General features: G+C 43.1%; 2 protein-coding genes across 7 annotated transcripts in view; one reads left to right on the plus strand and one right to left on the minus strand.

Annotated features, from left to right (window-relative positions):
- fndc3a (fibronectin type III domain containing 3A) overlaps window positions 1-12,845 on the minus strand; it is a 44,441-nt gene extending 31,596 nt beyond the window's left edge. Inside the window, exons 1-3 of one of the 3 annotated variants that reach the window (XM_019887329.1) lie at window positions 12,752-12,845; window positions 12,142-12,280; window positions 7,659-7,802 (exon numbers count right to left, since the gene is read on the minus strand). In XM_019887329.1, coding sequence (XP_019742888.1) covers window positions 7,659-7,769 — 111 coding nt within the window. In that variant the 5' untranslated portion in view covers window positions 7,770-7,802; window positions 12,142-12,280; window positions 12,752-12,845. Of the gene's footprint in view, window positions 1-1,948; window positions 2,325-7,658; window positions 7,803-12,141; window positions 12,281-12,513; window positions 12,698-12,751 lie in introns of those variants that run through there. The other 2 variants (XM_019887328.1, XM_019887327.1) reach the window with 2 other exon arrangements.
- Window positions 12,846-13,614: 769 nt separating this feature from the next.
- On the plus strand, window positions 13,615-25,729 carry rcbtb2 (regulator of chromosome condensation (RCC1) and BTB (POZ) domain containing protein 2). 4 transcript variants are annotated; one of them, XR_002170284.1, is made up of 12 exons: window positions 13,674-14,058; window positions 15,031-15,172; window positions 16,321-16,471; window positions 16,789-16,955; window positions 17,035-17,193; window positions 17,658-17,980; window positions 18,354-18,544; window positions 19,398-19,524; window positions 20,551-20,690; window positions 20,768-20,898; window positions 21,391-21,622; window positions 24,649-25,729. XR_002170284.1 is itself a non-coding variant. In XM_019887361.1 (12 exons), the coding sequence occupies exons 2-12, from the start codon at window positions 15,047-15,049 to the stop codon at window positions 21,529-21,531; spliced, it is 1,584 nt and encodes a 527-aa protein (XP_019742920.1). In that variant the 5' UTR covers window positions 13,677-14,058; window positions 15,031-15,046; the 3' UTR covers window positions 21,532-21,892. The 4 variants fall into 4 exon arrangements, 3 of the variants coding, with proteins under 3 accessions (XP_019742919.1, XP_019742918.1, XP_019742920.1); XM_019887361.1 differs by lacking the exon at window positions 24,649-25,729 and having other exon boundaries at window positions 13,677-14,058; window positions 17,658-17,765; window positions 17,838-17,980; window positions 21,391-21,892; XM_019887360.1 differs by lacking the exons at window positions 13,674-14,058; window positions 24,649-25,729 and adding an exon at window positions 13,615-13,656 and having other exon boundaries at window positions 21,391-21,892.
- The last annotated feature ends 414 nt before the right edge of the window (window positions 25,730-26,143 follow it).

Below are 26,143 nucleotides of genomic sequence, written 5' to 3' on the forward strand. Positions count from 1 at the left end.
CACACACACACACACACACACACACACACACAGTAAGACGTGACTCATGACTTGCCTAACCCAACAAATGACTTGACTTGCTCGACATTGAGTGAAGACTCGAGTTTTAAATTTTTGCCACAGTAACTTGGGACTTATTTGAAATGTGAAGGTTAGGACTTTGGTTTGGTCATCGCTTCAGAATTGGGAGGACTTGGGAGTCAACCACATGCACGGAACGGATTGATCAACTTTGGATGTCGAGGTCGCGGCAGTCGAATGAGACTGAATGAAACGTGTGGAGCGTCGCATTCAAGCCAGCTCCTGCGTAGCGACTGCTGCTACAACATCTGCCCTCATTCATCCTCAACGCGTCGTACCTTAAAGCGACAGGCAGGAGTAGCCCGTGCCAAGCCCAAGCGTGTGCACACACAAACACGGCGATGCTGCTGGCACCCACGAGCGGCTCATTCACATGAATTTAAATGGGAGTCCCGCTGTTTATTTCACTCCGCGTGAAGTGATCAAAGCCGGATTTAAAGGAATTAAACAAAAATAGCTGCCCCGCTGCAATGAGGAGCATCCAAGCACAATGAGCTTATGGCGTCAGATGACTCTAAGCGGAGAAAAGTCAGCCTAATTAATTTTGGTAGCGGTGGGGCATTAATATGCGGTTACACTTGAACACAAGTCAAATTAGCCGAGTGTTCCAGCTGTCTGGTTTCCAACCCGTTCTGACACCACAAGTCAAAGGGGAGCCAAACTGGATCAGCTAGTGTCCCCCCTCCAACCCCTTCTTTTTTTTCTGATTAAAGACTTGAAGTACAAAGATTTAAACTTTTCAGCAGTGTGTCTGCGCAACAAATACGGAGCCACTGACGAAGTGAGCACTCTCATCTGAATTTGGCCGAGGTAGAGGTAAAGAGAGAAACCGAAACAGCAGGGTTACTTCAATCCTCACACAAATGGCTGCACACTGATCAGCGCCAGCTTCCTGCTCTCATTTTCGGGCCGTTATAATTAACTTAGGCGACCAGAGGAAAGTGTGCATGAAAGCAGATGAACGATGACTCGTGGGAACAATGCAGTGTGCAAGCTCCAAAGGTCGAACACGACGAACCGTCAATGAATTCCGTGGCGCTGGCTCGGTGAACGCAGCAAATTTTGGGTTCAACATTTCTTGGCCACAAGAAAAACTGGAACAAGTAAAAACTGTCTGCCAACATCTTTGCAACCTTTTACGAACCCTGATGAGCAAATGGAAAAAAATAAAATAATCGTTCACAAAAGAAACCTTTTTTAAAATGAAGCTAAACTAACTGAGGTAAAACAACTCAACCTTATTGCCGTTTCCCGAGCAATACAGACGTCAAAGTAAAACTTGATGCATGCACTGCTTTTATTTTGATAGGTACAAGTGTCGGTGGAGCAACAGCTTCTCTCCAGTTTTGCCAACTTAGAGATACCGGCAGTGCATTTAGTGACTTTTCTCAACCATTCGAGCATCGATGGTATTTTATTTTAAATGAATAAATAAAGCCAACTGTAGGTGGGAGGTAGAAGGAAGCAAAAACAGAACTGACTTTTGGCTTTCCCTATCAGGGGACACCACAGCTAGCCACTCAAATGGTTTGGTGTATGGCTTGTTTGGCACAGTGTTAACACCTGATGCAATGCACCCACTTTATACACCAGTATTTGTCCAAAGTAAAAACGACAGACTCTGAAATGTAATTTAAGTACAAAAGTAAAAAACATGCTTTTACTGTGAATTAACAGAATAGCCATTTTTAGAACTTGTCACAATGCCACAAATAACCGGGGGCGAGCTAATGTTGGCTACGCCTTTGAGGTCGTCAAAGCAACGCGTTCCCAGAGCTTTGCTAAGCTTGCAAGCAGATAAAAAAATAATAAGAATAAATGCAAAATTAGCTCCAGATAACTGATGGGAAAAAAAAAATCACCTTACCTGCATGTCCTTTCTCTGATTAGTTTTGTACGCCAGAAGCTGGTGATTTTTATGTTGGCGAGAGACACAAAGCATTTGCAGCCAGTCATTCTTGAAGCTGACAACATGCGGCGATTCTCTTAAATAAGGCCACGGATGGCAAATATCTTGGTCCTCCGGAACGGTCTCGCTATTGGCGCTGTTGCTACCTGGTTCGTGTTCCTCCATGTCGCTCAGTGCTGTCCCTGTTTTTACGTTTTTTGTGGTTTTCCCCCCTTTTTTATTACATCATGTTATGATCCGCAGAGGTTGGGGAAAAAGCACTAAGTCCATTTAGTAGGGAGTAGAATGTCCAGATATCTGTGTTCAACTGGAGAAGCAAAAACTTTTTTAAAAAGACTACTCAAGTTCAACACATATCGCAGAAAAATGGACTTGAGTACAGTCATGAAGTATTTGTATTTCATTACCTCCCACCCCTGCCACCCTGTCCCCCTGCTACACGCTTACCGCAGGTCGCCGAGAGTGACACACATTCGATTTACAACCACCGCTGCATAATTTCATGGCTCTGGGCGCTGACGTGTCGCTGCCGCCTCTGACTCAGAGTTCAGGTTTCTCACCATTTGTTCCTCTTTAATTGTTTACTGTGCGCCAGTGCGACAACGGCAGCTGGAGGACAGGAAGCCAGCCAAATGCCACGGGGGAGGCAGGGGGTGTTCGTAGGGGAAGAATAAATAAATAAACGAGCCTGCCAGTTTCGGGACAAACCGGCCACGGTCTTGCGTGTGCGAGGATTGATGATTCAAACCCATTTCATCATCCCTGGGAAACAGATGATTGAATAACATCATTGGAAAGGAAGAATCTTTCCGAGATGTGTTATAAAGCCCGAGATTAAAGATATTTTTAGCAACAAACCACCGATGAGATGCTCCCATCAATGAGCATGAAGGACGTCAAACTGTGCCCGTCTGCGTGGCGCGGGACGAGTCATCGGTTTAATGCATCGTTAGACAAAATGAGCATGCTATTAACACTGGGCTCAAAGTCCAGTGATGCCCATTTGCGGTTCACTTTTCATCAAGTCACCTCTTTGCATCCTTCTGGCATTTATTTTTAGATTTTCTGTCAATGTTTTCACTCAAACTTTAAATTTACATGGAACATTAAAAGAGCACGCAACAATTCGTGGAGCCTAGAGTTGATTAAATGTCAATGTACGTTCATTGAGCAATTTTATCTACTTCGCTTTTGAATGTCATTAGATGCTGTTTGTACATTCTTTTAGGGACGCTGCCATACAAGTTGCCCCTTGTATGAAACGTGCTCCAGAAATAAAGCTTCTTTGCACACAAACAAAAGAAAACATTGATTTTGCTTTGTTTGGACATTGGTGTGTCTGGGCTTTCCTGAAACTAGATCCAAAATGTGATAGAGAAAAATGTCCCTGCTCTCTCTCTCTGGCCAAGAAAAGGGAGTGTCCAAAAAAACACTGCTGAGTCACACGCTGGCCACCTCCACAAAATAGGTGCCAAATAGGGGGCTCTCCCACATGCGCACCGACTCACCCTCGCCACTCTCTCTCTCTCTCTCACACACACACACACACACACACACACACACACACACACACACACACACACACACACACACACACACACACACACACACACACACACACACGATGATGGCCAAAAAGAGAATCAATTATTTGGAGCACTTCTGTAATCATAATTATTAAAACATCTATATTTTTATTCCATAAACATTGAGTAAATAAGATGTCAGGGGGGTAAACTCGGAAAGAATAAATACTAAATATACCATGAGAGAGTATCTTTACAAAGTCCAGTCTGTGGACGTTGACCCCTTTGGAGGCACTCGCTTTTCACCATGAGGCACCTGAATCTCTAATTTTTGCTGTACTTTCCTCTCTTGACTTGAGGCTCATCAGGCCACCGACTGACTTTAAGGCTCCCACTGCAGGGTGTGCTTGATGGTTACTTAGGCATCTAAAGGAAGCTTTCACCATGTGTTTGATCACCCGGTGGTTGCACAAAGGCTTGATTATGCCGCCCAGACTGCAATTGAAGTGCAACTAACAGCGACAATCGGGTCACTTTAATCATGGCAGCGAAAAACCATGATCACAATTAAAATGCGATCAATTATGCTCGCCTGACTCACACCCAGGGTTGGGCAATTCATCAAAAGTGAACCGTTTCTTGTGCAGTAAGCGTGCGTGACGTAGATGTGAGTCTGTCCTCTCCTCAGTGTGCTTTAAGATGCTTAATGATAAAATAAATAAGTACATCCTTCATTTGAAACAGATCGCCAATGCTAATGCTAAAGTCAATGCAAAATCCCATTGATACGCGAATGGGTAATTGGCATAAAATTCTGTGACGGATATTCGTTCAAATAACAAATATTCAAAACACAAACGCTGCAGGGAACACATAACACCCAAAGGCACATCGACTGCCTATTCTATGAAAAAAAACGAGTTCTATTTATCGACCTCAATCGAGATTTTCTTCTTCTCATTCTAAGCGTGTACTCCTTTCATGCACAGCACCATACTGCCCCTAAGAGGCCAACTCACACACACCAGCAAGAGCTGGTAGTTATTTTTATTGCTTACTTTTTAATTGGCATGATTTTGATATATTCTTATTTTACTTTACTTTCATTGACTAAGTTATATTTTAAGTTGAATTGAATTTCACCCGATATTTACAAGGTCATTTTTGACTTGACAAGAAGAATAGTGTCCAAGAATAAAATATTCAAAGTGCAGGGATGAAATAGAGATGAGATGGATGCATGCGACCATTCCGTTCGGACTGAGGTCACGTCGCCCAATCAATCAATCAATCAATCAATCAATCAATCAATCAATCAATCAATCAATAAATAATCCAGGTTGCAATTGAGCCACCCAGACTGACAAAAATAAATTAATAATTAAAAATAGCTTTTGCATCCTGCTTCCCGCGAATATGTGACGCAAGCAAAAGCAAAGCTTTTTGAAAACGTCTCTGCGGTTCAACTGTTAAGGAAAAAAAAAAAAAACATCTGATTCTCTCTGCTTTTCAATCTGTTTCAAGGAGCTGCCAAACGGTAATTTTGACTTTCAAATTGTGCAGCGAATCCATTTATTTCAAACCTTGGGTCGAATGAGAAGCCGTGAGCACAATGGTTGAAAAATAAAGTCAACTGCACACCATCAACTAAATCAAAGCAACCGAGTCCACGAGCCATTAGCTAGGTTTAAAAATTTACAGAGATTCATCTGTCGCCACTTTCACTAGCAACCGCAGGAAGACCTTCCAGGGCGTGGGGGTACAGTTAATGGACGGAAGCGGTGAATCACGCTGTAAACAAAGTGATCTCTAATCATCCCAGGTAATGACCCCATGACAGTGGCTTCGTCCCTGACTCACAATCACCGCTCCAGTTGAGCGCAAATACGCGGCAGCCCAGACTGGATGCGGGAGAACGGAGGTGGAAGTGTCCTTGCAGCTTGTCAAAGTAAAAGGTCAGCGAGGGTTGGGGGGCGGGGGCAGCGGAGGGGTCGGATTTGTGAAGCCGTCACAGATTTTCAGCGTCACGGCAGCCCTGCCCTGTTTTGTCAGGCCCAAACTACCCCACTGGGTCCAGTCGCCGTGATATGTACACACCTCAGACCTTTGGCGGAAAGCTCCTAAAACACAAAATGTGACGGTTACGATAAATCGACTGGATTAGGAATTACCGGACTTCCTCCAATATTAATGCCTCACTCATTAATCCCTGAAACAGATGCCGCCTTGAATGTCAACAGGACAAAAATGGGCACCAAGTGTGAATCTGAACATCTTGACTGTTTTGCTAAGAAAACAGCGGGACGTAAACCATCTCAATTTTAGTGTGACGTTCCCGTATGTAACTGCGACAGCTCGAAGTGCATGGATGAATCACTTTATCGACACCTAAACGATGAGCAAACTCATTGATTAATCATTCTGAGACCTTGTGGGATTTTAAAAAACTGTCAAAATCCTCTCAAAATTCAGCCTCTCAACAGTAAGGGCGCAGGGCTCCTTCCCTATCCCAATATTATTTCTTTGATATGATTCCAAATAAGTGCAATTGATTGATCTAATTCTCCCTGGCCACTATTTCCGGAAATATGTCAAGGTGTTTTGTTTGTCACATTGTCAATCATTGATTTAAATATTGACACATCTAAGGGAGGTGACTGTCTGTACGTTAAGACAAACACAGTCATGTTATCAGATACGTGCTATTACGCCACATGAGAACACATTTCAGTGCCCTTCAGCAGTCATGCACACGCAGCAGCTCAAATTGGCCCGAACAGGAGGTGCGGCGATGACGTCAACCGGGAAGGTAAAACCGTGTTTTTATTCCTCTGGCTGGCATAAAACGTTAAGCACACGGATGCGTGACGTGCGCAGGCAATCGGGCGACCTCTTATTTTTCTCCGTCAACAAGGCAGCCGAATTCCGTGAGATCACCCTCGCGGCGCGGCATGACTTTTTTTTTTTTTTTCCGCTGTGGAAAATGACAGGACGGCTGGAAAGCCACATGGACCGTGGCTAATATTAGTGAGCCTTATCTGAACAAATTGCACAAGATGGAAGTGACGATGGAAAAAGCAGTAGGGTATATACGAACCGCGCGCTATTTGGGAAGTTGCAGAAATCATGGCAGCCAATAACGACAGCCCTCACATCACGGCCACTCGGTCTCACTTAAATTGGCACGTAAAATAAACAAGCCCCTCACCCTCACCCAAAAAAATGCTACATTATACGATACCCACTCAGGGAGCTGTGCTTGTTAACAGACGCACATCTGCTTCTCGAGAAATTCGTCATCAAATCCGGTTGAGGTGTTTCAGGAGTGATTCTGAGTAATCTGCATGTTTTTAGCATCTGAAACAATTGGCCGGGCGCGTCAGGTTTCACAAGATGACAAATTGAGCAGCTCTCATCTGATTAGTGAGTACTGTATATGCTATGATGACACTTCTTCAATATCAGACTGACGAAGACGTGACGAAGGTTCGTCTAATCCGAAGATTTTCCAACCTAATATACCCCATTACTACCCATACTGCAGACCCAATTTAGAATAAAACACTTTGTGCGTGCAACATTCTGCAAATTGACATCTCTCCTCAAATTGCAGAAGACGTCAGACACTTCTATAAATAACTGCAGTGCCGCAAACTGGCTTCTTCCATGCTGACATCCCACAACGTTGACGGACACGGGGGATAAAAAAAATGAGGGAACATGACGACTTATACAGGCTGTGTGAAAACTGACTTATTGCAGAAAGTTGAGTAGCAGCTATTGAATGTTTTGGTACTTCTCTTATGGAAAATGAAACGCTACAATATGGCGGAGTTGAAGCAATTCTGCGAAGAAGAGTGGGCCAAAATTCCCGCACAGCGATGTGAAAGACTCATCACCAATTATCACAAACACTTGATTTCAGTTATTGCTGCCAAGGGTGGCAAGACCCATTATTAGGTTCAGGGGGCAATTACTTTTTCACACAGGGACAAGTAGGTTTGGATTTTAAATACTTTTTCACTGCACTGTACCCCCAGGGATACGCCTACTCGCATATGAGATCCAGTGGTATTCAAAGGGATAGAAAGGGGGCAAAATGGGGGACCCTCAGCGACAATGTGAAATGGGCGTGAGTGTACCTGCTGGGGGCCATCCCCGTTGACCATGGCTGGAGGCGGAGGTGACGCCAGGATGGGGAGTTCAGGGCTGAGAAGCTGGCCGGACTCCAGAGGCGGGGTGTGGTCTGCCATGTTTCCCTCATTCACACCACTAGAGAGGGTCTCCTGCAACAAAGGCGCAGTGTTTACTTTAGGCGAATTTACTGCCACAGACATGTCATTTGTTAGGTTTCATGATGCAGCGGTCCGAAAAGAGTACCGGCGTCTATAAAAACTGTAGATACCGCGTCATTTACTGTTTTGCTTCCAGAGTGGCTGTGTGTCAATTCTCCATTTAATTGTATTAAAAGGAAACGTACATCACATTCTCCATTCCCCAATATTAGGGTTAATATTATCACAAATTTGAAGTTGCATATTTTGCCTTCTGAGTCCACGCCTTTTACTGATGTTTTAGGTGTTTGCCACGGTATCATTTCAGGACGAATGTCAAGGTATGTTCTACAGGTATAGTATCAAAAATAGAATTATGGTGTCAATGCAAAAAGAGACAAGATTGTGGAGTTAGACCACTCTAGTTATCAAGGGCTCATTTCTACTTTCCATTGAGAGGATCAAATCAATCAGCCTGGAAAAAGTACTGAAGGAAATGCACACATTGCTCAACTGAGAGCGATTGCACACCAGCTCAAGACCACTCAGGTAAGGTACTTGAATCATGCGTAATAGGATTCATTCTGGAAAAAAAACAATGAGGAGGCTTTCAGTGGAGGACAGAATATGTGAAACTTTTCCAAAAAATGCCAGTGAGAGAGATGAATCGTATGTCCTTGAACCTAATTACAGTGCGGTATGCCTGCGCTCCTAAAGCTCACAGTGATCTGGCTTATCTGTTCGCTTTAGCCCCTCCCAGTCTTAAGCTGAAACAACACGGCTGCGTTTACAATGCGACGGTCAATGAACTGAAATGCGAGGGGTGGGCGGAAGGCCTGCCCGCAGAGCGCCTCTTTGGCCCCCGACGCCTGCAATCAGCTGGCCCGCCGACTTTTTGACGTTACGCAACAGTCCAAAAATCAATACAACACCTGACACCTTCTCCGAATCCAACACTTTGGCATGCTTTGACTGCGCTGCGATTCGAGATTTGAAATACAGGTAAACAGCGCCGCAACGTTGCAAAATTACATTTCCGGGTACCGAGCCAGATCCGGCCACCCACTGCCAAGCCATGTTGCGGTACTGTATGTCGTATTTCTACTTTACCAGAGTGGTGCCTTGAGATCCAAGTTTGTTTGTTTTTTTTTGTTCTGCGGCAACACTCGGAACTCAAAACACATGTGTCTCAAATCATGTTCCCCCAGGGAAACGAATGGAAATGCCATTAATCCGCTCCAGGCTCCAACACCCCCGCCAACCACACTCACCCCCGATTGTAAACGGTTTGCATGTCATTTCAATTCTGCTCATTTTGGTGCGTGTGACTTGGCCTCCAGGGGGCAGTGCAATGCAGATGTAAAGATAAGAACATCACCCCTCAGAAAGCCACAGTAATATCAGTCATTCTTCAGAGGATCAAGAATATATGCTGGCGAGTATTATTATATTGTCTCCCCACATGTGGTGCTCCACCGTTCATAATCAAATATCCATTGCCTGCAGGTTATTCCACCGCGACGCTAATGCTCTTCATTAGCCTCTCTATCTGCATCGGTTGGTGTGCGAGAGGCCTAATAGAGAAATCAACGTAGTTTGTAAAAAATATATTTTCGCATAATAATACGAAAAAAAAAGCACATTTCACACAAAGGCATTGATGATCCAGTTTGATCAGATGCAAAAATTTGAGGGCGGCTGACGTTCAGGCGTCGACTCTCAAGCCGCACGTCTATTTTGTTTATCGATATAGTTAGAAACAGTGGATTACAAAGAGAGTAAATAAAGTAGTTGGTTTTAAAATCAGGCATAAATCTGCTAAAAACGGAACTTGGGATGAATATGATTTGAAAATTAAATAGGTTAAAAAGAGTGCATGGGCTAAGGGTGGTTTTGAAATTAGTTCATTAAAAAAAAAAAAAAAACGGTTAAGTGACAAAAAGATTTGAGCCTTGCTTGAGACTCGAATGCCACAACTTGAGATTTACTTGTGTGACTTGATTCCATCCCTGCTTTCGCAATTAAAAGAGGAAATGCGTGTCCCCTCACATGTCAAGAGCTGGATTAAAATGTGACCAATGTATATCATCATTGAGGAGTGTGGACTGCACCTGACAGAAATAAGTGACACGTGGCTCTCAGTTTCATAACACGCAGTGTGAAAGTGAAAATAATCATAAAAACATTTCATTTTATTGATGGGCGTCTTTCAGAGCACGCAATGGCACCGTACAAAACAGACTGCATTTGAACCCATTATGTCATATGAAAATGATCCCCCCCCGCCAAAAAAAAAAAAAAGATGGTTATAAGGATTTTGTAATAGATTGACGTCATTACACTGCTAAGGCTACTTCTCAGGTACTACTGGATGGTTTGGCTGAAACCTGTTATGCACCTACTTATAATGCTATTCAGTGCAACTATGAGGTTTGGTGCCACACAGTTGTCACGTACTTTATTCCCATCATATTGAAACTTTATTCAAATATATAAGACTTTGCATTTGGAAAACATGGCTTTCAATCATTCACCCCCACACCCCCCCCCAAAAAAAGCAAATTTCCCTCATAACATTACGAATAATCTAAAAAAAAAACACAAAAAAAAAACGTGTAATACTTTGGAAAACAAAACAATAATTTTATGCCTAATCTTTAAATGTGACTTTGTAGATGACTGTTTGGGAAAATATATTATTGTCTAGCAAAACATGACTTCAATCTAGAAGTTCATTTTTGTAATTTTACAACTTTACAGCTGAAAAAAAAAAAAGAAAATGTCAGAAATAGCTTCCTGGAAAAATACTACTATTCTCGGAATATTACAAACTGAATCTAGAAAACAAAAAGACATTTTTAGACCTTTTTCTTGAAAATGCATATTTTCCTCCACGAGACTTTATTCTTATAATAGAATGTCCTTTAACAAAAATATATATGACTCATTATCTTGAAAATATATGACTTTATTTGGGTAATATTACAGCTGTAATCTTAAAAAATATACACCTTTATTATAAGAATATTCATTATCCTAAAAGAATATTAGTTGTAATTATTTTTTTTCCTATTAGTGTGGCCCTAATATTAATTTTCCCTGAGTTTGACTTTTAATTATTTTTGCCACTTTGTCTTGCCAAGACCTGTGTATTCTCACTCCAGCTGTCTTCGTATTTTGACATTAACCTAAAAAATTATATATATATACACGCGCGCGCGCGCGCGCGCGCGCACACACACACACACACACACACACACACACCTTTATATCTAAAAAAAATAGACAACTTTACTCTCATAATGCAACCACTGTAACCTTGAAAGCAAACAACTTCATTCTCGTAATTGTGATGATGTGATAGAGAGAGAGAGAGAGAGAGAGAGAGAGGCTGATAAATACTTGTAGTGCCTGTGCTAATAGACGACCTGTCGTGTGCGCAACCACAACAGTGTAATGTGTGCCGCACATGTACAATAAAAGTTTGACTGATGTGTTTCTGAGGTTTGCACATAGGGCATTACTGACATATTCTCCGCCCAAATGATTTGAAAATGAAAGCGCCCTGATAAATTGTCATACATTCCGAGGATAAATACATCTGTAGGTGGCCATATGATGTGGCGTCTGATTTCATGAATGAAAATGAAGACAGACGGATTGTTTATTGCTCGTCATTTAATCAATGAGGCGCAGCCATCGCCGCTTTCAACGCAGGCTGCTGGTTGTTGAAATCGGAAAACGTTACTTCATATAAGCAGTATAATCTTACTTTTCCTACTTTAGCATGCGTGACATTACTGAAGATCGCCAGGATGTTTTTGTTTTTCAATGTAGGCTATTTACATGTGTTTATTTTGATGAAGATAAATACGCTGAGTGTTTAAGAAGTGCAGTCCACGTGTTTGCATGTCATGCTTCACGCAACATGAAAAATGGGATATGTTGAAGTGCTAAAGCCACAGATTTGTTTGCATTACGGTTATAATATGCGCTTTACTTTGATTTCTTACTGATTTACAGTATAGTATAGACATACATTAATATGTCTACGCCACACTTGTGTTGTCATCATTGGTGATCTTTTTATTTATTTATTTATTTTTACAATTTCGGTTTCGCATCTTTCGCAATTATCGGTTGCAGTGCTTCTACAGGACTACTTGTTTTGCCAAGCCCTATGATTATTCTAGCTACAGGTGTCATATTATTATTCGCAGGCTGCGGGAACCATTAGCAGGTGCAAACCGTTTGTATATGTCACTTTATTTCCAAATGCTGCTTTAAACGATGACTCATGGTAAATGGGGGAAGTGTGTAGTGTCAAAAGAGAGCAGCTAACGTTACTCACTCAATCAGACGGTTGTTGGACGATAAAGCGATGCACCGCACTGAAATTTGTCGCCTTTTTTTTCTCTCCTTCTGCCGTCCACGTCAGCGGGCTGCAAAGAGGAGCAGCTTCCCCCTCGGTGCGAACCCTCCCACACCACCTGGACGAAAGAAAAAAACAACAACAGTTGTACAAGTGTGCGCTCGCGATTACAAAACAACAAGCCAAATAAGAAGAGAGTTGGGGGACATGCTAATGTTAGCCGTCTGATGCTACGTTGCTAATAGTGAACGAGACGAAGCTTCTTTTTTTTTTTAAACCCTCATCTCTCTTTTTCGTCTCAAAAGGCTTCCGAGTGAAGCCGAAAGACCGTTTAATTGGGTCAAGGCTCACCTAAGTGGTCAATTCTATCGAGATAACTTGGCTTCCCAGGTTGGTCCTCCTTGCATAAAAAGCAGGAATTTCGCCATCGCTTAAGGTCCGATTCTGTGCGCATGCGCGTTACAGCAAATCATGGCGAAGCTCCAATTTATATAGAAAGTAAATTGAAGCGTTGACGGCTCCGTTTAAATAGCGCTAAACGTACAAATGTCGTCACATATCCGCTCGATTCCGACGTTTTCCATGGTACCTTTTCTTGGAAGAAACTTTTGTAGACGTGTGGGCTGGTTCACTGTGACAAGTGTCAATCGAGTCTGACTAGCGGCTGAAACTGGGCTGGGAAAAAACCTTTCACGTCAACAGGAATTCTAACCAATTCAACGAAACTGAAATTTGATTAAACAGCATGCAGAAAGTGTACATTAAAAGACAGAAATTACATATGTAGTTATGTTTTGTTTGTTATGTTCCTTGTTCAGGTTCTTTTTCATCCGAAGTCACCCACACAATTAAAACATACACTGACTTTATACGTGTGATCATTTGAGCGATGCATTTTAATATTATTTCGTTTTCAAAAAATCCACATTAAGGTCACAGAAAATTTATCTTCAAAGAAATTTGATAAATCATCCAATGTACCAGTATGGCAGTTCAAGATCGGTGGCAGTGCCTCCTGGTGGTAACCTGATTGTACGCCAAAATTAGAGTACAGTATTTGTTGTCTCATATCATTACTGTACAACAGAATTAGTAAATTGCTGTTACTATAATTTATATTTATATAATGGCCAGACAGACAGAGAGAAAGAGAAAGAGAGAGACACAGAAGCAGAGAGAGGGAGAAACAGAGAGAGAGAGAGAGAGAGAGAGAGAGAGAGAGAGAGAGAGAGAGAGAGAGAGAGAGAGAGAGAATCTAATCAAGAAGAAAAATAGACAAAAAAATTACTTAGAATCATTTTTAAAAATTATTTAGATTAATTGAAATGTTTCAAATTAAATGTAGGTAGATTTTGTTCTCCCCGTGATGTTACACCTGACAGTTTCATGCCAACCGCTGAAATAAAACAAGAAAACCCTTGATGTCTTTGAATGTACCGTTTAGAAGCCGGAAGTAGCACCACTCGATTACGCACTCGGCAGCATCCAAAGGAAGTAAAGTCATGATACGTACGTCAGTTACGAAACTAAATAGGTCATGTTGATAGTTGTAGTTTTTTTTTTATTTGTGTTTGTTAGTTTTTGTTTTCAAATGGGCGTGTAATTGTTTTACATTCGATTGTTTACATCTGCAAAATTCGCAATGTCTTTGAACGTCCCTTCATGATGCCGGAAGTAACACTACCGGGCAGAAGCTAACGAAGCTCCGACGATCTAATGTGTAGTAGCAATTGCAGATTGCGCTGTTAACAAACTGCTTTCGCTATGAACCCGTCGCCCATTTGACATGCTAAATTTGTGACCACCAGGATAATTTTACGAGCCCCGCGGCCAACTAGTAGACGGCGTCTCGGAAGAACCAAGTACTTTAGTTATTTTGCGTCTCCAATAAGCAAGGTAACCGTAAAGTGAACAACACTACACGTGATGCTAATTAGCTTAGCCCTTTTAATACGTTGTTTTATCTTAGCATCTCGAACTAATGGACTGACTATTGCGACTGGGAAAGTGCATTAAGCTTTTTGTTTTTCACAAGTGTAGCATGTGTTGCTAAGGGTTCAGTGAAGGAAAGCGTTCATATTTTGCCAACGTCAGAACAACTTGATGACGTCAAGCGTTACGGTGTTTGAACTTCGCTAGTGACATATGTAAACTAAGTAGGTTTGTGCGTAAATGTTCAAAGATCAATTGATGTACTTGGAACGAGCATCATTATTCAGCAGGTCTTTTAGACATGATTTCTTATGACAAATATTCAGAACGTTTTGACTGCTTGAGTGATTCCAGTCGCTCCAGGAAACTGTCGGTAAATCTCAGCATAACAAATTTGAAAACTACATTGAAAATTAAATTGCTATTTCCATCAGTCAATAACCACAAAGCCTCATTTTAGTTAAATAACAATGCACAAATGTTAAGTCATACAGCAGGAATAAAATTGAGCGAAGAAGGCAAAAATAATGACTTATTGATGTGTATATATTTTTTTATAATAGGTCCAATGCATAGAAAAAATTAAGAGTCGAGAATCAACCAACACTCCATTAGTTGTTCGTTCACAGACATTATATTGAACATATCAAGATATAACCGAAGGCGCAGGAGCCACATATTAATTTTCCTTGCATTCGCGGTGACAAGGAAGTATGATAATGTGAGTTGTGAGTTCATTTAGTTCCAAATTGTACTTTGCCACCATCTCAAACCTTTTTATGTTTTTACTTGCAGATTTTTGCTTGTCAGTGAATTGCCTCGGTTCGTTGTATAATGATTTCAAGTTTGTGCTATTGCAAGTTTAATCTCAAAAATTCGCAACTGTTTATCTGGAACATATTTGTTTGCTGTTTACATCCCTTACTTGTGCCGCAGTGATTGTACGAGTGGCATGCTGGACGTGGGGAAGTGGCCAGTGTTTGCCCTCCTCCCGCCTGAGGAACTCGGCCTCATTCGGCAGGCGTGCGTTTTCGGAAGCGGCGCCAACGAAGCCCTCTATGTCACTGTCAACGACGAGGTAACAGCGGCGAGTTTCTGCCTTGTGTGCTCCGTGTGGAGCCAGGTGTCAGATGCATGCATGCGACGTGCAGGGGCCGGGCGGGAAGGTTAAGCAGATGGAACGGCGCTATCTTTAGACACCAGGACCTAATTCTAGACAGAGCAGGAGGAGGGTGGAGGTGTGACCGGCTCATCCTTGCTAATTTGTTTTGTCCTGACAAACAATGTTGTTTGAAAATAAATCACAGCACCGTGATGCTTTGAAGTGCAAGATGGCAAAACACTTAACAAATGTACAACTGGCCCTTTTGGAAAGAAGTGTGGTGCCTTGATTGTAATTTCTCCGTGAGCATGCTTTTAACTGAATACACTTGTATGTCAAGACACCCTTCCCCACAAAACTGTGGAAATGCAGTTAATCCGTTCCAGTCACCCCACAAGAACGCCAACAAAGCACTTGAATAGCAGGATTCGATTCTATAGACACATACAGTAAAAACATAATTAAATAAAATGTAAAGAATTAATCAGTTTGTGCATCATGAGAAGCCAGTAGGCAATCCTGCTACTCCTGCGTATGTTGCTGCACTCTTTGTGTTCAAACATATGTTGCTTCAAGATTTTTGACTACTGTAACGTTGAAGCTCGTTTCATTAGCCCTTCAATGGAATTTTGTTTTGTGGGTTAGCAGTGAGCAAGCGGGCTTCCCTAAGGCAAAGTTACCTGCATGTGGCATGGTGAAATACATAACATGGGATTCTCTTGATTTTAGGTTCAGTTTTAAAGTAAACGTCAAGTCGGAGTGGCAGTGAACAGCTTGAAGCAAGCACGCACTGCTGCATATTTTGAAGTTAGCTCAACGCTCATATCTCACATTTTTGCTGGCAAATCAGATCAAAATATCCGCCAAGGGACACCTTTTACCCCTTTAGTAGTGAATTTTACTTTATAGCCTACTGAATTACTTCAATGCCCTCTGCATGTGGGAAAGGAGAGCCACAGTCGGCAACTTTTCTGCTGTTTATTAAACAAGCACAAAAAGCACACACACACACACACACACACACACACACACACACACACACACACACACACACACGCACATACAACGTCTGCTTCATTACACCACCGCATTTTGAAATGCGGTGCCCTCTTGTCTGCGCGCAGGTCTTCGGTCTGGGCACCAACTGTAGCAGCTGCTTAGGCCTCGGTGACCTGCAGAGCACCATCGAGCCACGCAGGATCGATGTCCTCTGCGGGAAGAAGATCGTGTCCCTTAGCTACGGAACCGGACCGCACGTGGTCATCGCCACTTCGGGTAACCCGGAACCTGATTGTGTCACAAAAATACATGCGAAAGGCTTAAACGTTTATTATTGTGGACCATTTTGTTGCTTTGTGCCAGCATGAGCAGGGTACTCTCCTTCAGTTCCACAGTGGGAAATGTGGACCTATCTTAAAGGGCCAACGTCAATAAACATGACTTTCTGTCCATACTTGGATGTTAATGACCGTCTCGTTAATTGACTCAGATTAATGGCACAGGAATGCTCATTTCATGCTGAAATGGTTAGTGCGTGACAAAGCTAATGATAGCGAGCAGGCTGGAAAAAGGAAACTCTTCTTTCTGCGTAGAGGGCGAGGTGTACGCATGGGGCCACAACGGCTACAGTCAGCTGGGCAACGGGACCACCGTCCATGGGCTGATCCCCGCCCTGGTCTCCACCAACCTGCAGAACAAGAGGGTTACCGAAGTGGCCTGTGGCTCCCACCACACCATTGCCCTTACCACAGAAGGAGAGGTAATGTTCCTTACTATTTTTTTCTTCATTCCAACTATCTTTTTTTTAAAACCGGCAAACTTGTCACCCCTGCCTTCAGGTGTACGCGTGGGGCTACAACAACTCAGGCCAGGTGGGATCAGGGTCCACCGCCAACCAACCCACGCCGCGCCGGGTCAGCAGTTGCCTGCAGAACAAAGTGGTGGTCAACATAGCCTGTGGGCAACTGTGCTCCATGGCTGTGTTGGACAACGGAGAGGTAATTTGATGATTTGGGCTCTCATTGGCAAATCCACACATCACTGTATGTTGTCAGGGGTCAGTGCATCATTCATGCTGAGGTGATAAATTTTTTCAAAATAGGAAGCATTTCATGAGATGACCTGCGGTGGGAAAATGGTTAAATCTGGCGGAAAACATTGTCAAATATCACAACTTTTAAATCATATGCTGACCTCGAATTGAGAAAAAGTTCAGTTCGAAAGCAGTGACGCAGTGACTTCAGAGGGCACATCCAATGGGAGGGTGGCTGGCAGAGTGATTTCAGAGTGCTAACAGAAATAGACCAATCAGCGGGGAAAGCCGCCATGTTGAACAAGACCTGGCGGTCTTTTATTTGTTTCTTTGGCTGTCGACAAAATCCGTAATCGTGAATTGGCAATGGTTGAATTGCTCTTAGCATTTCTTTGTGTGTGTGTGTGTGTGTGTGTGTGTACGTTGCATGTTTACGGTTGGGGCTACAACTGCAACGGTCAGTTAGGTCTGGGCAATACCGGCAACCAGCAGACGCCGTGCAGGGTTGCAGCTCTTCAGGGAGTCAAGGTTGTCCAGGTAAGAGTGAGGCATTTGCCTTTGAATGATCATCAGCAAGCCCACCCAGGCCCTTTCTCTCCCGCCTTGCAGGTGGCTTGCGGCTACGCGCACACGTTAGCGCTCACGGACGATGGCTTTGTTTACAGCTGGGGAGCAAACTCCTATGGCCAGCTGGGTACGGGCAATAAGAACAATTACTCACTCGCCACGCTGATCAGCACCGACAAGGAGAGGTGCGTAAACACCCACACACCATGGTAATTACGTAAGTGCTTGAATTTTTAATAGAACCCTTGAAATGCTTATTGTCTACATCTGACATGGTAATTAGTTTGTTGAATTGAAGAACAAAATACAGCGGACCCTCAAGGTATTTTCCATTTGTGTAGTTCCAGCACCCTCTGGTGGTTACTTTATGAGTGCAGTTTAATTTGAATTAGGCATGTTTTGGCCACCAACAATTTTTAAGCTCCACAGCATTGTGAAATCCAGAGACCAATATACTTTGCGCCACTGATCTGATACATTTTTTTTTTTTTGTTAACTGTATCGTGAGTTCTTAAACTCATATCTCAAGGCAGCGCTGTATTGCCTTGATCCTCACAGGATCGTGGAGGTGGCGGCGTGCCACACCAGCCACACGTCCGCCGCCAAGACGCAGAGCGGGCAGGTGCTGATGTGGGGACAGTGTCGCGGTCAGGTGGTGACCAACCCGCACGTCACGCATTTCAGCTGCACCGACGACGTCTTTGCCTGCTTCGCCACACCCGCCGTCACGTGGCACCTCCTAACCGTTGGTAAGGCATCAGATGCATTTATGAGTCAGTCTCACCCGTTAATCACCCTAAGGTGGCTTTGAGGCATGGCTATTTTCCCCAAAAAGTGTAGTTAGCAGAGCCGCGTGTGAGACCTGCCAAAATCATGCACGCCCAATGAGACATTTTTATACAAAAGAATGAAATACATTCCAAGAGACTTATCGACGTGGCTCAATCATTTTGCCCATTTATGATATTGACAACGCCAAATGGATCCGTATTTTATCATTTGGCCCGGAAAGAAGTGTGACAATGGCATCATGTTGACGAATAACAATAGGTGTCAGTGTTGTTGCCATGGTAACCTCTGATCCCCCCATTTGTTTGTGGTGTTAAGTTTGTATTCATTGACAGCGAACTGTAGGGGAGCTGTGGAGCACTAAAAAAAATCGATAAAAGCCGGTGTGCTCCGTATACGTGGGTATTATTGTACTTATTTCTCTTTTTGTAATGTAATTACATGTTTTTCCCTTTCGATCCGGCTATTCGTAAACATTTTACCCCCATTTTCTGCATGCGTTACATATCAATATGAAGTGGGGAAAAAAACCAATGACAGAAGGGAGTCTTTTCATGACAGCATTGTTGCTTTGTGGCACGATGCTGTCATGCAAGCGGTCTCTTTTCTGTGACAGTGAAAGCATTCGAAGAAATGGAAACAGGAAAGTCTGTTTCCTGCTCATAGCGTCTGATTCCAGTCGCAAGTTCACAACCGCAGACATGTCACGCTCACAACCGTTATTTGTTATGTTGTTGGCAGGATTTCAAAAACCTTAACGGACCTTTTTTGGTTGGTTTCTTTTTTACCCCCCCCCCCTTCCATGTGCCACAGACGGCGACGACTACCTGACGGTCGCACAGTCGCTAAAAAAGGAGTTTGACAGCCCTGAGATTTCCGATTTGAAGTTCCTCGTGGACGGAAAGTGCATTCATGTGCACAAAGCGCTGCTAAAAATAAGGTACATTTATGTTACATGAGCAAAAGCACTGTTTGGACACGCACAAAAAAATCAATCAGGACCCGCTCAGTGTGAAGTAGCAAGACATTTCGGACAATTGTGTGCTTCCAATGTTGTTGGAACGCTTGATGAATGGTAAGCCATGAAAACCACCCCAACAAATACTCACAGACACTTTGTCTTTTTAAATAACCTTTTTACACAGCTATGACATTTTTTTTAAAAAACATAGATTGCATTTCTTCCCTTGTGACCCAATACTTTTGTCAGTGTTATCACTTTTTTTTTTTTTTTTTCTGGCTGTCATTTATATTTTGCTGGAGTCATGATAATCATTTGAGATGTGATCATTTGGGAGTGTCAAAAGTTTTCCCAGTGTGCGGTGGTTGAAAAAAAACAAAACAAAACAAAAAAATGCCCTGTGTCCGCAGTGGCGTTTCCTGCCGGTGTCAAAAGGAGAGGCCAAGGCAGACGTATTGTTTCCGCGTTGGTCTTTTTATAACGGCGCTCTCTGCACACGGAGCATCTGCATTCTTCTCCGCCGGAAGGAGCCAGACAGTCTGCTGCTGCTGCTGCCTCGGCAGCGGCGGCAGCAGCCTCCGAGTAACACGGATATGCTGCACTTCAAAAACACCTGCGATGCAAAGATCTCGTGCCCAGTGAAGCGCTTGAGCTGACCTTTAACTGAGGAAGTCGTTGTTTGTTCAGCTACCTGTGCTGTACGGATACAGGCCACATTTGTCATGATATCCACTTACAAGAGAGTTCTCGAGATGTATGACTAAAATCGCACTTTAGTTTTGGTTGTAGTTTTTCTCTTTTTTTTTTTTTTTTTAATCCAAGCACCAATTTTTTGTTTTTGTTTTTGGCCTTATACACAACCATCACTTTTTAAAAATTTATTTTATACATTGTATTCCCCCATATGTACAGTCACACCGTTTTTTTTTTTTTTTTGTTTGTTTTTTTTTTGACAGCTATAATCCAACCGCACACATGACTCTTTGTGCATTATTGTCTCTCCAGGTGTGAATATTTCCGCGTGCTGCTAAATGAAACAGACGAGGACACCATCGAAATCCACCAGTTCCCCTTCCTGGTGTACCGAGCCTTCCTGGAGTATCTCTACACCGATTCCATCAACCTGCCACCAGAGGATGCTGTGGGTAAGGACTTGGCAATGAGCACACCGACCGGGCAAGCCAATGGCGTCAAACGCGCTCCTTCCTCTCGGCTTTCGCAGGCCTACTGGACTTGGCCACCTTCTACCGGGAAAGCAGACTCAAGAGGCTGTGCCAGGAGACCATCAAGCGGGGCATCTCGGAGGAGAACGCCATCACTCTGCTCTCGGCCGCCGTCAAGTACGAAGCCCGGGTGAGCTCCTGGAAGACCCCCGCACACTGTCGATGCTTTAGACGCGGTCAAGGAAATTACTCAAGTTGTAAGGAGAGAAATGAGGAGTGCGGGCATCCGTGAGAGGGGAGAAACTATCTTTTGTTCCTTGATATTGATACATACGTACAGTGGATCGCCAACCCTTGTTCAAATGGCCGTTTTTTGTGATTAGAAAACGATGAGACCAAGAGGAATCATTTCCAAAGGTTTTTCGTCATCAATGTAAGCTATCACTTGTATAACACAGTTGAAAACATTTGCTTTTCATTTTTTCCTGTTGCTGTTGTCCCATTTTTTTGTGGGGAGACCAACATCTACCCTTGTGTATCCCCGAGCTTCGCTCCCGTACGGACGTCCCCTCAGTCCTCCTCCTCAGCTGCTCGAGGCTCGTTTTTAGGATGCCCGAAATTCAGCAGAGTGACCGGGACTTTCCTTGCCGCTGACCAGACTGGGCCGTCTTGATCGTTTTAGGACCTGGAGGAGTTCTGTTTCAAGTTCTGCATCAACCACCTGACATCAGTCACACAGACCCAGGCCTTCGCCGAGATGGACCACGACCTGCTCAAAAATTTTATCGGCAAAGCCAGTCGCCATGGGGCCTTCAGAAACTGACCCCGCCACAAAGCCTGATCCCCGCCCCGCCCCTCCCACTTGTGATGACCTCACTCGCTTTCCAACGGCGGTCCGACACAGACCAAGCAAGGTAAACGAAGCATTATCATTTTTTTTCCAAAGATGAAAACCACAAAGACCGAAGATTCTGCCTGTTTAGTTGACCGTGGTTTGAGTGCACCTGGGAGGCGGGAAACGGATAAAAACGATGGCAAGAACTTGTGCTTGGGGTTGCATTGCCACATATGCCTCAAAAGTGGGAGGTTTTTATTCTAACTTTAAACAAACCAAAAAAAAATACTCATAATCTAGCAGCACCTGTGGGCGAGCAGGAAAAATTGAGTCGATGGCCTAAAAAAAATATCCCCTCGATATGTTTCTGCAAGAAATGCTGCCTTTCCGAGTCATTTTGTCTCACTCGTCAACTACAGGTCAAAGAAATGTGCACTCCCAGTCTGATGCTCAAACGTGTTTTTTTTTTGTTTTTTTGTTTATTTTCTTGTTTTGCTTTCCCATCCATCACAGGTCAAAGTTGAAACGGTGCCCATCGTAGTCACTGCAGGCACTCTTCCCCGAGCTTACCAACAATTTGTGTTCCCGAAGGCTGTTGGCAGCTTAAATTATGTCACTATCTCGCTGTCGCATATTATCCTCAAAGCTACGGTAATCGTAAACTTTCAAACAATTGTTGCAACAGATACATAAAACTAAAGAGAATTACACATATATTCAAATACAAAAATGGTCAACGCAACAAATATTAAAATGCCCAAATTGTTTTATTTCTACCTTTTCTTTTTTGGGGGGGAGGGGGGTTAACTGATGGGTTATCCTTTTCTATTTGGTCTCCATTATGCTGTGTTTTTCCAGTAGAGTTCACTTCTGCCCAGCTTGTCACGACGCGACGTGTTGCTAAACTCAAAGTGTGCAACACAAAATTCGGATGGAAAAACTGCAAAAGTATTGAGTGATGGTGTTTTGTTGTTGTGGTTTTTGTTTGTTTGAATGCCAGAATGTTCCTAAGAAGGGGAGTGTCTCTTTGCCATCGTTTTGCTCTTGTGTCACGAATGTTACGTTTTACTGCGGACGGTAAAATAAGTCAAGCTAACAGTATTAGTAGCCTTTTTCACACAGAGACACAGCAAACTTGCAAAAAAAAATAAATAAATAAAATAAAATAAATAAATAAATAATTAGCTTTTGCATTTACAAAGACCCTTGAAGAAAAAAAATGGCTTCTGGTGACACACAGTTGGGTGCAAAATTGAAGGCTTTTTGCGTCTTGTTTCTGATTCTGATTCCACATCTGATTTTTTTTCTTTTCCTTTTCCAAAGATGCAATTTTTTTCCCGCGGCTTTCAGGCACGATGCACCGAGTTTTTCAATTCAGATCAAAAATGTGGGACAAATCTTTGACCTGAATTGCGCAAAGGGGCTTTGACACGCTCAAATTTGGTACATCTGAGCTGTAAACGGAAGACCGGGCATTTATTTGCTTTTACACAGGAACCAGGGAAAACGACATTCCATAGTTAGCTAATTCGATGGCGCTGGTGTCCATCTGAAATTATTTCTCCCTAATAACATGGCTAAAAATTCAATCAATCCATTCCAACCCCACCAAAACACCCATTTTATGCGTGCGCGGGTGCTCTCTCATGAGAAAATTTGCACTAAACAGTATCGTACTGTATTCAAGCACACCAAAGTAGCAGTTTGCTGTTCACGTAAGCTGCAAACATGGGAATCTTGACCCTGAAACAGACCTGATGTGTTGTCCGTCCTTGCGCTTCGCCGACGGCTAGATATTGTGAAGTGTGCTGCCGCCGTCTCACGGCGGGCGTCTGAAGCGCACTCGGATCTCAAGGCATTCCTGTATTTATTTATAAGGGGTGAAAAAGGCCGTGCAGCAACCATCCTTTGCACGCCACTGCGCCATGTTGGCACATCAGAGCCGTAACAATATTAATCAAGGCATTCATAGCTTTTCCGGCAGCCCCCCCCCCCCTCGCCATTCCATGTTAACGGACAAAGGCGGCTGTGTGAAAGGGGCTATTAATGGTGTGATGTCCACCTACACACACGCAACTGTTTGTCACAGTGGTTCCCTTGCCCTTCAGGGTATTTTTTACAACCCTTTGTGTTATGTACCTCGCATGCATTTTATTATTGTATAATTTTTTGTGACGCCGACTTAAAAAAATACTAATAAAAAACAAATCACGTGGTAGGACTGCAAATGTTACTGAATAGTTCCACTTTTATACAAGTTGCACTATTATTATCTCACGTAGTCTGTATTAAAAAAAAAGACAAGCAAAAACCATAATCGAATGTCTCCTTTCTTGCCGTCATTGGGCCAAAATTCCAAACAAGAACAATTGGAAGAACCGTCGCCTTAAATGTTTTCACTATGTTGAACGTGCACGCAAAAGGTGCTGAGGATTTCGCACTTTGCTTTCACTTGCGTTTATTACCAGACACACGCACACACGCAATGTGTTAACTCATCACAAACACGCTCACGCCTCGACATAGAGATGAGGAAGTCTCAAGTGTTTCTAGGCGAAATGTCATCTGAAGTAATCAACTCAAGAGAGCATAAGACAGCAGCAGTCTGCTGCTTCTGAACCCAAACCCGATTCCAATCAAGTCGGGACATCACGAATAAAAAAACAGAACGCAATGATTTGCAAATCACGTTCAACCTGTATTGAGGACATGACCAAAATATGTCATGTTCAAACTGACGAAATTGTTTTTAGTACATAATCATTAACCGAGCATTTTATGTCTGTTACATCACCGTTTCCTTTTAACAACCTCCATAAACGTTTGGAACTGAGGACACTAATTGTTGAAGCAATGCGGATGGCTTCTTTCCCATTCTTGCTTGACGTACAGCTTGAGCTGTTCAACACGTCCTCGGTCTCTGTTGTCGTATTTTATACGCTTCATAACGCACCACACATTTTCAACGGGTCTGGACTGCAGGCAAGCCAGTCTTGGATCAGCACTCTTTTATGTTGTTGTGACATGCAGAAGATGGTTTGGCATTGTCCCGCTCAAAAAAGATGTTGCTTGGTTGGCAGCGTAACGCGTGTGTCTCCTTTTCAGCATGAATGGCGCCTTCACAGATGTCTTGAGTTAGCCATTGGCACGAACGCAGCCCCATGCCATCACAGATGCTGGCTTTCCAACTTCCCGCACGACGTCCACAATTTCCCCAAACAATTTGAAATGCGGACTCGTCAGACCACAGAACACTTTTCCACTTTGCATCAGTCCATCTATTATTAAAAAAAAAACACAGAAACCTGGCACTTGAATAGGGATGTGTGGACTTTTTAGCAACATGAGGAAGAAGTGATTGTGACCTTTTATCTCAAGTTCCCCTGGCTCGTTTTTTGATTTAACTCAACATCATTTGGTTCCTTGCTATTTAAAATCCATTTTATGTTGTGGTTGCCGGTAGGGGGTCCAATATGATACGGCCTGGCATGTTTGTGACAAAATTTCCTGTTTGTTTGTTCGGTTATTGTTTTTTGTTGCGGTTTTGTTTTTTTTGTTTTGGGTTTTTTTTTTTGCCTCGATGTGTGAAGATTCAAAAACCACACAAATGTTTCCGTTGTTACAGTTTAAAGCTGTTAGCGTGGTTGTTTGCACAGATGTGTGGGTGGGGCAGGTGGCTTGGAGGAGGGGGTGGGGGTTTGTTGTACAAAGCAAGCCAAACGCAGAACTGCACGCTAACGTGCTAAATGTGGGAACTATTCAATCCCTGCGTGTTATTCGCAGGAATTCCAACGTGATGCCGATGAAGCTATGTCAGCTGACATAGCTCGCCATTCGAGGCTTCAGTCTTGGCCTTGAGTATGGACGAGGGAGCTCGAGGGAGGTGGGGCGACATGCTTCCTGGCATTGTGGGAGCTTCAGCAGTCTTGGGATTTAGAGCACGCTTTTTTTTTTTTTGTTTGCTTTTGTTCGGCCCGCGCATGTTTGCGTGTCAGGAGCTTGTTTTTAGGGGAAAGACAATCGTGACAGGTTGCCTCAGTACACCGTATGATGATTAACACTTCAAGTATAGCAAAAAAAAAAAAATGCACTTCAATGATGTTCACTCAAAGTGGATTGTACAAAAATATTGTACCCGAATAAATGCTCGCGGGCATTAGACGTGGCTTTGGCCTGAGCACAAAAACAAAGAATGTAAGTTTTTCTGTGAATAATGGAGGCCTCGCACCCAAAAAATATTCTAAAAGCTGAGTATGCAAATGCTGGACATAAATGTATGATTTAAAAAAATCATACATTTGTCATCATGGTCATTGAAGTGTAACTAGAAGTTGAACCACTATGAAATATATTTTAAAAAGGAGGAAAATGTATTAGAGAGCGTGTGTGAGAGCCGATGAAATTCATGAAAAGATGCGGCGGGCGCTCTTGTGACGTCCTTTTTCATTATCATGCATTTAATCCATTTGCCCCAGCCGTTGACACGCTGGCGGCGACAAGGCATGAGGCACTTCTTGCCACTTGTAACATGCGACTCACCACAACTTGAGATCCATTCCGCCACGCAGTCATGTTTTCATGTTTCATTTAATAACTCTTG

This window comes from Hippocampus comes, unplaced genomic scaffold (assembly GCF_001891065.2).
Source record: "Hippocampus comes isolate QL1 unplaced genomic scaffold, H_comes_QL1_v1.1 scaffold194, whole genome shotgun sequence".
NCBI classification, from domain to species: domain Eukaryota; kingdom Metazoa; phylum Chordata; class Actinopteri; order Syngnathiformes; family Syngnathidae; genus Hippocampus; species Hippocampus comes.

Bases quoted from the DNA above. Each gene is read 5' to 3' on its own strand.
- rcbtb2 (XM_019887360.1), top strand. From the start codon at position 15,047: ATGCTGGACGTGGGGAAGTGGCCAGTGTTTGCCCTCCTCCCGCCTGAG. The intron at 17,194-17,657 runs GTAATTTGATGA...TGTACGTTGCAT, and splicing joins CTGTGTTGGACAACGGAGAG to GTTTACGGTTGGGGCTACAA. The intron at 18,545-19,397 runs GTAAGGCATCAG...CATGTGCCACAG, and splicing joins GTGGCACCTCCTAACCGTTG to ACGGCGACGACTACCTGACG.